This window comes from Naegleria fowleri (genome assembly GCF_008403515.1).
Source record: "Naegleria fowleri strain ATCC 30894 chromosome Unknown tig27, whole genome shotgun sequence".
Taxonomy (NCBI): Eukaryota; Heterolobosea; class Eutetramitea; order Acrasida; family Naegleriidae; genus Naegleria; species Naegleria fowleri.
Window position 1 is genome coordinate 389,989 of NW_025407959.1, and position 14,550 is coordinate 404,538.

The following is a 14,550-nucleotide window of genomic DNA, read 5'->3' on the forward strand; positions in this document are numbered from 1 at the left end:
GCACACATCACCAACCACAATGAGTAGCAGTAAGTAACCAAAATTATGTTGATTAGATAACTGGACGATCCTATTGGTTGTAACTTTACAAAGATTTTATTGAAGAGGAAGCCGAATTGGATGAGGAAGAATTGCAAGAAAACCAACTCCGACGTGATGATGATGAGGATAGTGAGGAGGAAGATGAAACAGAAAATCTTGATGCCTTCGAAGAAGACGATTTTATTGTGAATGATGACGAAGTTGATGAAGGAGAGCAAGTGTCGCCTCCAATCGATCAAGAGTCTAACTTACACAAAAGAAAAACCCACCCATCAAAGAAAAAGAGAAAATTCAAGAGATTGAAGAAGGGTGAAGAAAACCTTCTAACCAAAGAAGTCAACGATCTTGTTGTACGTATTTATTGTTTTGAATATAATTGAATATTAACAATGATAACTATTCAATAGCAACAACAACAAGAAGAAAACGAACCAGAAGCTGGAGACATGGAAGATGATTATGGTGAAGAAGATGAGGATGAGGATGACAGATTTATTGACGGAGATGATCAAGAGGATGATATTTTCGGTACTGACGAAGAGGAAGAGGACTATCTTCAACCTGTTGAGGATGAAGAGGAACGTAAATATACTCTCAAAGATATATTTGGAGCCGATTTATTAAAGGAAAAGTTTTTAACTGAAGAGGATGAACTCATACGAAACGAAGACGTTCCGGAACGAATCTCGCTTAGACAAGGCATTAGACTTTTAGATCCTGATGAGTTGTACAATGAAGCATGTTGGATTTACTCAAAAGTTTTTCAAAGCGATGCCGAATTGCACATGGAAAGATATAGAAAGTACATTGAATATGATTCCAACAGATTTGACAATCTCAAAAATTTATTTGTTGAAACTATTGTCAAGGTTCTTAAGTTTATTCTCCAAATGAGATATGACATTCCTTACATTTCACAATATAAGAAAGAAGAGTTTGCCCATGTCTTACGTACGGATGGTAAATTTAACGACAAAGATTTGTGGAAAATACTTGAATGGGATGAAAAATGGTGTGTCCTTCAATCTAAAAAAGGAAAAAGCTAAAGAGCCTTTACGATAGTTCAAAATCGCTCATAGACCCCTATTATTTCTCTCAATTAGATTATTGTGATAGCATTGATCTTATCAATGACCTTCAATTGCATTTTACTTCCATTCTAAGCGAAGACTCGGAGGTTCAAATCGGTGAATACAAAAGACCAAAGAAGAAAGACACATATTCTTTGGCTAAGCGTGAGGGATTAGCGGTATTAGCAAACAGAATGGCTCTATCCTCTCAACAGTATGCAGAAAACCTTTCATCTGAGGTTACCATTCACGAACCTGAGGATTATCAGCAAGATCCTATCAAGACAGCTGAAGAGTTTAAAACAGCAATTTTTGATTCGGCAGAGAGTGTTCTTTCTGCTACTAGACATTACTGTGCCTATCAAATTGCGCACGAACCTAAGATTCGTGAAATTGTTCGTTCAAAATTTGAGAACAATGCAACCATCAAAATCAAGTTAACTAAAAGAGGAAAGGCTCTCAAATCAGTGGAAGATACTGAGGACGTAGAATCAAGCTTCCTTTCTCTATTTAAAGCACGTGATAGACGTTCAGAATATATTTTCACTCAGCAAAATGATGAATATACTACTCACATTCATTATTTGAACGAGGACCCAGAAATATATTTGAGAATTGTGAAATATGAATCTCTAGGATTTCTCAAGATGTCGCTGTATTTAGAAGATAGACACTTTGACGACTTATTCAAACCCAGTGACCTATATTTGAGCCAAAAGCATTCACAACTGGCAACATCATGGAATGATCACAGGCTTAAGATCATTGAAGAAGCAAAAGGCATTCTAAATAGATCCATCAATTCTACTGTAAAAAATAACCTAAAAGCAAAAGCCTGTGAGAAAATTTGTGAATTATGCGAAGACAAGCTTACTCAAATGTTGATGGAAGGTCCCTATGACCTCAAATCGGAAGTACCATTCAATTACAAAGAATTTATTGAAGATGCTAAACCAAGACCAACCAAGTGCAAAGTTTTAAGCTGTATACCTGGAGGTGAAGAAAAAGAAAGAACAACATGGGTTATGTTAGATGAGAATGGTAACATGATTGATAAGAAGATCTGGCCTATTGGTCATCCATTCCAAACTTCAAAAACCAGTGAGCACGATAAAGAAGTTTTAGATTCCATGAAGAGAGACTTGAAAGATTTAATTAACGCTCACCATCCTAAGGTTATTGCTCTTGCAACTTGTGGAGGTCTTATCTTTAAGAAAATTAGAGAGGCCATTTGTGATGGATATCCTTCAAGGTTAGACTTTCTCAAGGAAGCTCAAATCGACGTTCAGATTGTTCCTGATGACTTGGCAAGAATCTATGAAAACTCTGAACGTGGTAACAAAGAATTTCCCAATGAGAACAATGTTGTTAAAAGAGCTATCTCTGTTGGACGTAGATTGAGAGATCCCCTAACAGAGATTGCTGGCTTTTTTAACAAACAAGAAATACTATGCTATAGATTTCATGATTTACAGGATGTCATTCCTAAAGAACAGCTTGTGAGATCCTTAGAGAAATCTTTTGTTAGAGTTGTGAATAGTGTTGGAGTTGAAATTAACAGAATCATCAATCATGGTCCACTTCAATCAGTGCTCAAGTTTGTGAGTGGTCTTGGTCCAAGAAAAGCAGAAATGATTTTGAATAGAATCAAACAACAACATGATGAGCCATACATTGTAGATAGAGAGTCTGCTTCTACTCAACTGCTTGCAGATCAAAAGAATGTTGCTCTGAATTGTTTAGGATTCTTCATCATTCGTAAACCTCCAAACCTTTCATTTGAAGATGATCAAGCTAGACAGTTCAAGATTATTGATGCTACTCGTGTTCACTTGCTCTCTTATCATCTTGCTAAAAAGATTGTGGAAGATGCCCTTGAAACAGAGAACTTGAAACTTGAAAAGATTCACAAAATATTTAAAAAACCTTCTGTACTCGATGAACTGGATTTAGACACCTATGCCGACGAGCTTGAGAAGAGAGGCTACGGAAAGACTCATATTACATTGAAGGATATTAAGGAAGAGCTCAAATATCCTTTTAAAGACCCAAGAAAATCATTCAAGTCCATTAATTCGGAGGACAAGAGAGTATTTGAGCTTGTTACCAACGAAAATGATTCTACTCTTCCTATTGGAAAACAAGTTTTAGCTACTGTTGTGGGCGTACAAGATAACATTGTATTTTGTAAACTCGATAATGGTCTCTATGGAGTGGTGATTCGTCCTAACGTCAACGTCGATTTCTATATTGAAAAATTTCAAGATTACTTTAAAGTTGGGGAGGAAAGATACTTTAAGATCAAGCAACTGGTGTACAGAGAGTTTAAGGTTCAGCTTGCTCCAATAGCATCAGAGGCTCCTCTCAACAAACATAAACAAGAAGCAGAGGCTAACATCAAGACAGGTGTTTCATCCAAGAAGCGTTTCCACAGACAAATCAATCACGCAGCCTTTAGAGATTTTGACTATGCCCAAGCTGTAGATTTCTTGGCTGATAAAGCACCAGGTGAATTAGTCATCAGACCTAGTAGTAAGGGTTATGATCACTTGGCCATTACATTCAAGTTTGGAAATAATCTCTACATTAATTATGACGTTGAGGAAGAGAAGAAGGGAAAAGACATTAATTCTCTTGGAAGTACTCTCAAGGTCAATGGAAAGACATTCTCCGATTTGGATGAAGTCATTTATTATTGTGTTGAAAATTTGATGGATTATACAAATCAATTGAAAACAAGCAGCAAATACTTTGATGGAAACAGAGATGAGGTTAAAAACATTCTACGAGAAGAAAAGAAGAAAAATCCTAAAGTTATTCCTTACAGAATTGTCATGAGCACCTCAAAGCCAGCCAAATTCTATTTCTATTACTTACCTGGCAAACACACAGTGCTAGAAAAGTATTTCACAGTTACACCGGATGGCTACTACTACAATAGCAGACAATTTAAAGATACGGTCAAGCTGATCAACGCGTTCAAGCATTCGTGTCAAACTTATGAAGCTAAACAAACCACTCAACCCAATGCAGGTGGTTGGGAGTAATTAAATTATTAATATTTATTTGCTTATCGAGCCAAAATAAGTTTTTTTCGTGGTTCTAACACTCGCTTTCATTGAAACTTTAGTCTAAGTCCTACTCATTGTCACAGCCCGAATACCAGTGCGAACGACAGTAGATGGAAATATCTGACAGGGCCTCTCCTCGTTTCGAAATGAGATCTTCTAGTCTTCGTTGCATGAGACTTGCATGCTCTGGATTACAAAACAACACTAAGGCGTTGGTGTAGGAACTAATGCCAATTCCATCTCTGTAAATGTCTCTGATACTAAAATAATCAGAAAGTTTCACAAGACCCATATTACTAGAATCTGTGGCAACGATCAACCTTGTTGGATCACTGCTCAATTTAAATACGAAGGTCTCTCGAAACATGAGCACACTTTTAGGTTTCAAATCAGGACGATTTGGAATTGTGAGACAGTGGGCCTTTGTTTGAGTTTGAGCAAATGTATTCGATCCATACAATAAAAAATCATTATGGGAGGATTGATCATTCTCAAGTTCAATTAAGGTGCGAGATGAAGAACATGAAAATGACTCAATTCGAAACGGAATTGTAAAATGATGAATACTACCTTGAGTGGTTCCACAAAGAGAGTGTTCTCTGGAAAAAGATCCTCCCGCAACAATCGATCCATCCACCAAGAGACAAATAAAATGGAAATTACCACCTCTTATATCTTTCACATCACAGGGCGTTGTAAATTGTGAATTCTTCCATATGGTTGGATATTTAGCATCAATCCAATCTTGTCCTGATACTCGAATATCTCTTCGATTCACCACACAAACACTAAAAGAAAAACAACATGCGACATGAGTGACTGATAATGATGTAGAGCTATGGAAATGATCATTATTCATCATCATGTGAGGATCAAAGATGAGTCGAACTTGATCTGAATCACTATTTCCCAAATTGTCATAATAATTTGATTCTAATCCGGATTTCATAAAAATGTCATTCAGAGGATTCAAAAATGTCATTCATCAAGTATAAATAATATCATGTGTGCGCACGATATCGCGTGTTGATAAAATTTTCATGAATTGAAATAGGATGAGTTTCATTCCAATCATCTTGATACAAACCTTCTCCATATAAAACATTTCGTTGCTTTTTCACATCATACACTAAAAATATACATCCATTTGTGAAAGAATCCATATATTTCACAATCTTTTGAGTTCTAGTTCCAAATTCTGTTAAATATCCTTGACTTTTAATTTCTGGTAAATTATTTTGAATATTATTTGAAAATGAAATTTTATAAACTCTTCCATCACCCAATAAAATTCTACATTTGGAATCTTCGGAAGAAGGTCCAGAACAAATACATTGATGAATAGTGGTGGTGGTAATGGCGTTGTTGTTGCTGATCATTCCATTATTATTATTGTTTTGATCGTTCGTTGTGAATAGAGGTATTTCAATAGGAATGAATGAAACATCTTGAAGTGATTCAAAAAAAAGATCCGACTGATCACTACTATATGTTGTTTGAGAAAGATGAGAGATGGAAGTGTTGTTGTTGTTGTTGTTGAGTTTGTGACATGGTTTGGAAGAGAGAAAGATTTTCATTTTTTTTTGGAGCAATATTTCACACACACACGAGCGAGAACTTGAACTCACTTTCAGAATCTACTTTAGGTCGAACGCGATGAAAACAATACTTTATAAAAACACACCTCACATGTGAGAAATTCATGTTTTCATAGATTTGAATGAGATTCTATTTTCCAAGCATTTTAAAGAATTCATTTTTCGTTTCAATTTGTTGTTGAAAGATTCCTCGAAAACTAGTTGTGACTGTACTGCTATTGTACTTGTTCACACCTCTCATTTCAACACACATGTGACGAGCATCGATCATGACTGCAACACCTATCCAATGTATTATTTTGGATAAATATTTTATAATTATTATTTAAAATTAATTATTTAAAATTAATATATATTATTTAAAATTATTTAAAATTATTTAAAATTAATTTGTCTCTACATACCCAATGCACCAACAGCACTTTCTAAAGCTTTGGCAATTTGATCCGTGAGTTCCTCTTGAATTTGTAATCTCTTTGCAAAAACATCAACAAGTTGATAAATTTTAGAAAGTCCAACCACTTTGCCATTTGGAATGTAAGCAACATGACCTGAAAGAATTATGCATTTACAAACATATCATCATTATTATTATTTGATAGAATGGTACATATACATTATAAATGTCAAAAATGAATTTCAATACTAATCACTTACATTTTCCAAAGAAGGGAAGTAAATGGTGTTCACATAAACTATAAATTTCAATATCCTTAATGAGAACCATTTGTGAATTTTGTGAACTATATTTCTTTTGTGAGAGTAATGGAATCAAAACATTAATACTTACCTAAACATGGCATGACCAATCACTTTTTTAACATCCTCAATTTGATAACCACTACATAAACTCTCAAAACTGTGAAAAACTCTAGATGGTGTTTTTTGTAAACCTTCTCTTTCAATATCCTCACCTAGTAATGTTAACATATTCCTCACACAATTTTCAAAAATTATTTTCTTTTCTTCTCTTGACATTTGACTTGTCTCTTGCAAGGTGAACACTCGGAGTGAAGAAGAAGAATTTGTTGTTGTTATACAACCACTCACTTCATGAGCATTCTTATTGTGAACACAATCACAACATGGTTGTGTGGAATGTGACAATGTCTTCTTCTTCTTTGAATGGTCATTACAGGCTTCATCAAGAGAATTCATGTCTTGTTCAGGTGGTGGTGATGATTGTTCCGTTGTTGGTTGTTGTTGTTGTTGTTGTTGTTGGTGGTGGTGGTCATGCGGCGATGAAACTTGTGAGGTTGGAGTGGAGGACATTTTTTTTGGTTCCAAATCTATCATCATCCTCCTATTCAGTTGAACATAATGTATATTCAAATTCTCACTCGAGACAGGAGTACAACAACTTCTGGGGCAATTTCTTCTTCTTTAGAAATTCGAGGAGAATTGGGTGACGTCGGACGAGGAAGGATTCTGATGCAAATTCTGAAGACTCCTTCTTTCCGAAAAGTACTCCGTTATGTGCTGAAGTCTTTTTGATTGACTCAGCTGGAGAGAGGACATGAGATGCTGTCAAAGTCGAATAATAATATATTGGAGAAATTCAAATTTCAAATGATTTTTTGAAAAAGGACGAATCGAGTAAAAACATTCCTTTGTTTTTCACTTTTTCAAAGTTCAAATCTTTAAAAATTCCATCTCTCCATTTCACATTCATTCGAATTAAATATTTTATATTGCAGAATCCAACAATACTCGATCTGCTTGGTTCTTTCTTTTATAAACAACAATTAGACACTATTATTGGTCCAAGTAAGATAGCAATAAGGTGAAATGGTTCAATTATTGAAAGGAAAGGTTGAAATTATTGATCTCGGAGGAGCTACACCAACCATAACCACCACCAGTTCAGAATCATCCAATGATGGTGGTGAGGGTGTTAGTGGTGATGATGATATTATTCCTTCTTCAATGCCATCTCCTCAACAATTTCATGATCAATATATCAAATATAGAAAACCAGTCATCATTAAAAATTATTTAAAATATGCAACACATAATGATTGGAAAGTAGTAAAACAAGAATGGCAATTAGGAATTTGTGAACATTTAAATGATCAAGATGAAATATGTTTGGAAATGAAAAAAAGAGAATTTGAAATGACAGAATATTGGAAAAAGAGATTTGGACATTTGGATGTTTTTATTAGTGAATTGAGAGAAAATGGATTATCTCATCCACCAAATTATGAAAGAGTAAGTGTGTGTGAGTGAGAGAGATTTGTAATATTTGGACGAGTTTATTTTCCATTATTGGTGGATGTGACATGTTAACAACTTGAAAAAAGAAAATGAACTTTGCAAATGTCATTGATCATTTAAGAATTCAAGAGGAAACAAAACAAGCAGTGAATTCCAAGTGGTTATATGTTCAACAAGTTCCAACCAGTGATTTAATTGGAATTACCAATGATTATTCAATTCCAAATCTTTTTGATGCATCACCTTATTCTATTTTAGGAGCAAATACATTCTTTCTAGGAACAACGAATACAAGAACAACACTTCATTATGATAGGTAAGAGAAAGTTATAAGAATTGTATTAATTCTAATCTTAGTGCATGTATCTATACATTTCACCAATTAGACCTTTGGTTGATAACTTGTTCTTACAAATTTATGGAGAGAAAATATGGAAACTCTATGAACCACAAGAAGTAAGTTGTTGTTGTGCATGATTAAATGTGGAAATGGTCATTTTGTAACATTGATCATGTCCTATTGAATTCTTGTTGTTAATAAGGGTGTGAATTTTTATTCCTTTGGATTTGACACCAAGTACTCTCAGTAAGTACAAGTTACTTTGAACATCTGATTGACCACTTGTTGAAAATTGTATGAAATGATAAAAAAACAATCACTACTACGGTATATATGAACACTCTCTTCAACCATCTCTCATCAATCTTAGTGTTTCACAAATTCCAGAGATTGATCAAGTGGATGCTGAAAAATTTCCACTCTTCCAAAAAGCTCAATTGTTATGTGAATTTATACTTCAGCCAGGTGATCTAGTTTATTTACCAAAAGGATACTGGCATCATGTACAACACGCATCGATGAGTGTCTCTTTGAATTTTTGGTATTACTAGTAAAACATGTTATTGCTCATTCTGAAAAGAACTAAAATTTCTCTTATCACTTTGTGTTCTTTGAATGAATTTCTGATCATTCATAAGGGAGGAAGAGTGTTGTGGTGATGGCACTCGTTGATAGGGATGATATCGATAGGATTGAGAATTTCCTTGTGATTGTCCATGATTGGAACTCGATGGGTGCGTTGAGTTGGGTAATGAGTCATGCAAATGATGATCTGTGACCATTCCTCTTGTTGTTGGAAGTCTCATTGACCCATCATTTGAAGTAAATTGTGACATTGTTGGAATAGGTCTTGTTGGTGAAGAGTGGTGGTAATTTCCAATCATGGAATTTGAATAGGAAGATCTATTTGAATCGTTTGAATAATTAGGAGTGGAGTGTGAAAACCTTTGACTCAAGATAGGATTGCTATAATCGATTGAAGAATTATCAAATTGAATGGATGGAGATAATCGAGTCGAATCATGATGGTGAATACTTGTTGTTGTTAAGGGTGGAAGTGTATTTCTCAAATGAGAGTGAACAGCAGAAGAAGATGATGACAAATAGGATGGATTTGGTGGTGGCTGTTGAATTGAAATTCGAGAAAAGTTATTGGAATGGATGTGTTGTGAACTATTTCCAATCGGTGAAGAAAATAATTGATTGGATATAGTTGTTGTTGTTGTTGTTGACGTATTTCGTAAGGATGTTGTTGCATTGGAAGAATGGAACAAAGCTGTTGAATTATTATTATTATTATTGTTATGAAAATAATCTCTTGAATCCTCTTTCGTATTGGGACCATGTTGAGTGGTTGTTGTTGTTGTTGGTGATGATGATACTACTACATTTGAGTGCAACATTCCATTATTGAATTCATTAAATGTTGGCAGAGAGGATTGAGGAGGAGATGATTGTAATGGTGGTGGTGATATAGTTGCATGATGATTACTCGTGTTGTGATGGTGGTTGCTAATGTTGTTGTTGTTGTTGTTAGCAGTCGTATTTTCATAACTTGGCCATCTTCCAATTCCAAATGAATAAAATCTAAAGATATGATTTGAGGAATATAAGATGACAACATTGATTGAAAAGGCGGGTCAAAAGAACTAACCTTCGCTGTTGGTTCAAAAATAAAGAATTTGATGATTTTGAATGTGAAATACTCACATTCTCGTCTCAAAAGATCATTCAATACTAACCTTAAGAGTACCTATTGTTGAAATAATGTTGTGTAAAATTTCATTGATACAAATTCAATTACTTACTTAAACTCACACCCAACAATTCTGCCGCTTGTGTTTGAGGGAAACTATTTATGCATGAAATCAAATGTGAAAATTGCATAAGGATTGACAATTATTTTGTGCATGCACAAATTCATGGTGACATGAATGTTCAATATTTTTAAAGAACAATGAAAAACATACTGAAAATATTGACTCATCTCTTCCAATGTAATTTCCTTATAATTTGATTTTTGTGTGATACTTTTATAATTGGGATCTGATGGATTTTCGATTTGAAATTTGATCGTTGCAGATTTCTTTGGGTGGATCTTTCTTTTGGTTTTGGATTTTCCATTTGGATCGGAATGTTGAGAGAGTAGTGGTGGTGGTGATGATGATGAAGGAACATTTGTATCTTGTTGTTGTTGTTGGTGAGGTGGATGCATCATCATGTTGTTGTTGTGATGCATGTTCGAACGCATGTGTTGTTGTTGAGTTGGTCGTCTCTGCTGCTCTTCAGCACTACCACCACCAACACATGAAGAGGATTGTGGTGATTGGAATGTATTAGGGGATGACAACATGTTGTTGCAGCTCTTGGAAGGAGGAGTGTGTTGTTGTTGAATACTCGATGATGACATGTTGTTGATCATGCTTGAATGCATGCTTGCAACAACACTCTTTGGTTGGAGTGCATGTGCGGATGTGGTGTTGGTGCTGGTACGAACATTTGTAGTAGTAGGATGAATGTTGTTATGATTATTAATACTACTAGTACTACCACTAGTACTACCACTATCCATTGATGCAAATATTGTTGTTGTTACATGATTCAATGTTGAGCATTGGTTGTGGCTAGTGTTATCCATGTTGTTGCATTCATTTGTTGGCGGACAATAGTAGTGGTAGTTCGGTGATGTAGGCATTCATGCATGAATCAACAATAGTGTGTTTCTCTCAGGATCGGGTGAGTTGTTGTTGTTGTTGTTGTTTATGTGTTTATGGACTGAGGTAGAAAGTGTAAATGTGGTGGTGGTCAAAGTGGTGGTAGTGGTGGTGGTAGTGGTGGTGGTAGTGGTGGTGGTAGTGGTGGTGGTCAAAGTGGTGGTAGTTGTTACTAGATGATCGTGTGGTCAGTGTTTACCCGTATTCGCCGCCAGAGCATGCATGAGATAACACACACATATATTCAGAATCATCCAACATGATCAAATCACCATTATTAACACCATCACAACATGCATGTCGTGTAGTCATGATTGAGATTCCATGAATTAATTCATGCAACAACATGAAAATACACACATGAAAAGTTAGGTTAATTATTCTGATTCATTACCTACCAAAAATTAAATTCACAAAATCCGAACAAGAGGAAGAAGAAATAACGATAGAAAGAGCCTAGAGTTGTTAGTCTTGGAGTTGACAGGGAGAGAGCAGATTTGAAAAAATTTTGTATTTCGTGCTAATAGTCTGACCTTTGTAGTAATGTCGTGGTAGTAGGAGTAGTAGTAGTAGTAGAGATGCAAGTCGACTACCCAAAGAAAGCGAGAAAAAAACGCGTTGAAGGAATTCGGTGTTGGTTTTTTTGTTGTTGTGCCAGCAATCCCTGATCGCTTGAATGTCGCTATGCTCCGGGCGAGTCTTTTTTGGATTCGACCGCCATTGCGTACAATGCTATTTGTACGAGCACAAATTGATGCCTCCAAAAAATTTCTGGCGAAATGAAATTGAACCCAGGAAGAAGTACCTCACATAATTTATTAAGCACATGGGTGATAGACTTTTTGAAGATGCTGAGCCAACGAGAGCAACACTTGAAATGGAATAATAAAATTCTATTGTTGTTCGAGTGAATTGTGGGATTCATCGTTGTTGATTCAAAGTTTGCAAAATAAATCACTCATTCAATCCATTCATGTTGTGCATCTTGAGTCTAGAATTAGCATGATGACGGTCGAAGGGAAGCAATTCATGTTTCCAAATAAAGTCCACCGAAAAGTGTGCGTGCAACCTTACCTCTATCCTTAAAAGTACCGAATATGCGAAATGGTGGTACAGACATTCAATTTCAAGAATATCACCATCTCCAAAGAAGAACAAACTTCCCTTTTGTCCTCACTTCTTTTCAAGGTTCAATCAAACTCTTGATCTTTCTATATCCTAGGATCACACACAGTGAAAACACTCTAATGTACATTCGAATGCAAAAATACCTTTCATGAATGAGGACTTGATATGTGCAATCTCGTTGATCTCCATGATGGAGAGAATGGTCCCTCAACAGAGAGAGATACAAATCAACAATATATGAACACCAGGTGCACCTCGAGTGTCATGACCTATAACTAGTGGAAGGAGAGATTCCTTATACTAACCGCACTAATCTCACACCTCACATTTATCCATGGATGACTGTGTACCAGTACCAATATTACTACTACTACCAATACCACCAATACTACCATTGTTGAAATAACGATGAGAGAAGAATCGATCATGATGATTGATCATTCCATTACTAGTACTACTACGAGTAGTAGTATTGAATATTTGCATCATTCGATTCATGAAAGAGTTCAAAGATCGATCAATAGCCTTCTTTTGTTTACAGTATACTCGAATGAAAACTCCAGTGAATACCAACATGATTGCAATGGTGTGATTGAAATGAATAGGTTTAGGAAATATAATATAGCTCAATATAATACTCAATACTTTTCGAGTACTTGTAATTGTGAGAGTAATGAGAATTCCATATCTCTTTGTAATCTTATTCACATAGACTGAACCTAAATAACTAATAAAACAATAAATAAAAATCATGATTAAAATAGATGGATGTTCCATACAATATGCAATGGGTGGAATTAATTGATTGGTAAAGGCACAAATAAATACTAGAAAGAAGGTACCAATCATGTATGCAAAATAAATCAATTCAGTTTCACTTCGTTCTAAATCTCTTAAAATCTTTTCTTGTAAATTTGAAGAAATGGAATCAAAGAGTAAAGAACCTGTAATGAGTAAAACTCCAATACTTTCAAATTTGATATTAGAAACACTTTGATTAGTTCCATATAAAGTGAGTAATCCAAATATTAAGAATAAAGATGCAACATAATCTAAATATTTGTATCTCTTTTTCAATAATAAAACTCCAACAAACATGGTCACTAATAATTTGGAACTTTTGAATAAAATTTTTGTAGGATAATTCAGATAAGCCATCGATTCATTTCCTAATCCCATTCCAATGACTTGAAAAGTGCTTAACATGAAATAATATTTCAAAGGAGGAGGTGTTTGATAAATGTGATTCACCACAATGGTGTTATTTTGATAGGTTGGAAGTGTTGAATATTTCAAGTAATTGGATGAAGTAGTCCTAAAAGAGTCTACATCCATGTCGTCTCCTTCCAAACGATTGACATGAGCACTCACAGGTGATAATGGTGTTAATACTTCATTCTGAGGTGTAGTGAGTGATGATGGATGATGGTTGGCAGTGTTGTTCATGACAGGAGAAGATGCATCATCATTCCTTAGTACTGGTAGTATACTGGAAGAAGATGAATTCACAAGTGACAATCTCCGATTAATGGCTCCAAAGAATGCATAAACAGCAAATTGGCACAGAGTCAAAAAGAATCCATAATCAAATCCCTTATAGGTGGTAAATATTGATTCTTGTGTAACACCAGAAACCATGAAACAAAAAGTTAAAAAGCAAGCAGGTAATATGAATTGAATGTATGAAGGTAAATGTGTCAAATCAAAGAATAATAATTTGGTCGATTCTTTAAGACCATGATATTTCTCATCATCATCATAAGAGGAGATGGCAGCTTGATGTGGATCAGTAGTCGAAGTGGTGGTGGTGTTGGCCATCTTGCTGCTACTGGTACTACTCGGGGCTATGAACTGCTCCGAAAAGAATGATGATGATGATGGTGTTGTTGTCTCAAAAAAGTTATTGTTGTTCAAAGGATGATGATGATGGTTCATCATGCTCTGGTTGTTGTTGGGAATAGTGGTTGTTGTTGTTGAAGAAGAAGAAGGAATTTTGATGGACAACAATTCTTCATCGTCATTACTTGAAGAATTACTATTCAGAAGCACTCGATGTTCTTCATTGTTCATTGGTACATGAGAGGTAGATAATGTATTTCTGCTCGTAAGTTCTCCTCCAATTCCGATGGTGCTGAAACTTGTACTGCTCATTGTTTGCTGATGATGGTGGCTGGTGGGTGATGTCAGGGAGATGTGGTGGCAATTTCTTTCTGTACTCGAGAATACAAGTCGAGCATACGAGTGGTCGTCAATGAACATGTTGTTGCTGTTGTGGTGGTGGTCTGGGCATCAGTGTCTCACCAAATTTGTTTTCTCTCAGATTTATTCAACGTTCAATTCACGAGAGACTCTCAGCAAATTCATCTGCTA

At 35.3% G+C, this 14,550-nt stretch overlaps 6 protein-coding genes across 6 annotated transcripts; 2 read left to right on the forward strand and 4 right to left on the reverse strand.

Moving 5' to 3' along the window:
• Nucleotides 1-19: 19 nt before the first annotated feature.
• FDP41_001666 (uncharacterized protein) lies at nucleotides 20-4,159 on the forward strand (the record flags this gene model as incomplete). The annotated part of the gene is made up of 4 exons (XM_044704775.1): nucleotides 20-29; nucleotides 94-392; nucleotides 450-1,002; nucleotides 1,146-4,159. 4 exons carry the CDS (start codon nucleotides 20-22, stop codon nucleotides 4,157-4,159), a joined length of 3,876 nt encoding a protein of 1,291 aa, XP_044564036.1.
• Nucleotides 4,160-4,250: 91 nt separating this feature from the next.
• FDP41_001667 (uncharacterized protein) lies at nucleotides 4,251-5,760 on the reverse strand (the record flags this gene model as incomplete). The annotated part of the gene is made up of 2 exons (XM_044704776.1): nucleotides 4,251-5,116; nucleotides 5,271-5,760. 2 exons carry the CDS (start codon nucleotides 5,758-5,760, stop codon nucleotides 4,251-4,253), a joined length of 1,356 nt encoding a protein of 451 aa, XP_044564037.1.
• A 151-nt stretch (nucleotides 5,761-5,911) lies between these two features.
• FDP41_001668 (uncharacterized protein) lies at nucleotides 5,912-7,053 on the reverse strand (the record flags this gene model as incomplete). Its single annotated transcript, XM_044704777.1, has 4 exons — nucleotides 5,912-6,063; nucleotides 6,186-6,332; nucleotides 6,439-6,524; nucleotides 6,572-7,053. The coding sequence occupies 4 exons, from the start codon at nucleotides 7,051-7,053 to the stop codon at nucleotides 5,912-5,914; spliced, it is 867 nt and encodes a 288-aa protein (XP_044564038.1).
• Nucleotides 7,054-7,569: 516 nt separating this feature from the next.
• On the forward strand, nucleotides 7,570-8,889 carry FDP41_001669 (uncharacterized protein; the record flags this gene model as incomplete). Its single annotated transcript, XM_044704778.1, has 5 exons — nucleotides 7,570-7,992; nucleotides 8,085-8,314; nucleotides 8,385-8,454; nucleotides 8,541-8,584; nucleotides 8,709-8,889. The coding sequence occupies 5 exons, from the start codon at nucleotides 7,570-7,572 to the stop codon at nucleotides 8,887-8,889; spliced, it is 948 nt and encodes a 315-aa protein (XP_044564039.1).
• Nucleotides 8,890-8,898: 9 nt separating this feature from the next.
• Nucleotides 8,899-10,976, reverse strand: FDP41_001670 (uncharacterized protein; the record flags this gene model as incomplete). Its single annotated transcript, XM_044704780.1, has 4 exons — nucleotides 8,899-9,925; nucleotides 9,993-10,056; nucleotides 10,147-10,190; nucleotides 10,309-10,976. 4 exons carry the CDS (start codon nucleotides 10,974-10,976, stop codon nucleotides 8,899-8,901), a joined length of 1,803 nt encoding a protein of 600 aa, XP_044564040.1.
• Nucleotides 10,977-12,495: 1,519 nt separating this feature from the next.
• Nucleotides 12,496-14,439, reverse strand: FDP41_001671 (uncharacterized protein; the record flags this gene model as incomplete). The annotated part of the gene is made up of 1 exon (XM_044704781.1): nucleotides 12,496-14,439. One exon carries the CDS (start codon nucleotides 14,437-14,439, stop codon nucleotides 12,496-12,498), a length of 1,944 nt encoding a protein of 647 aa, XP_044564041.1.
• Between the last annotated feature and the right edge of the window lie 111 nt (nucleotides 14,440-14,550).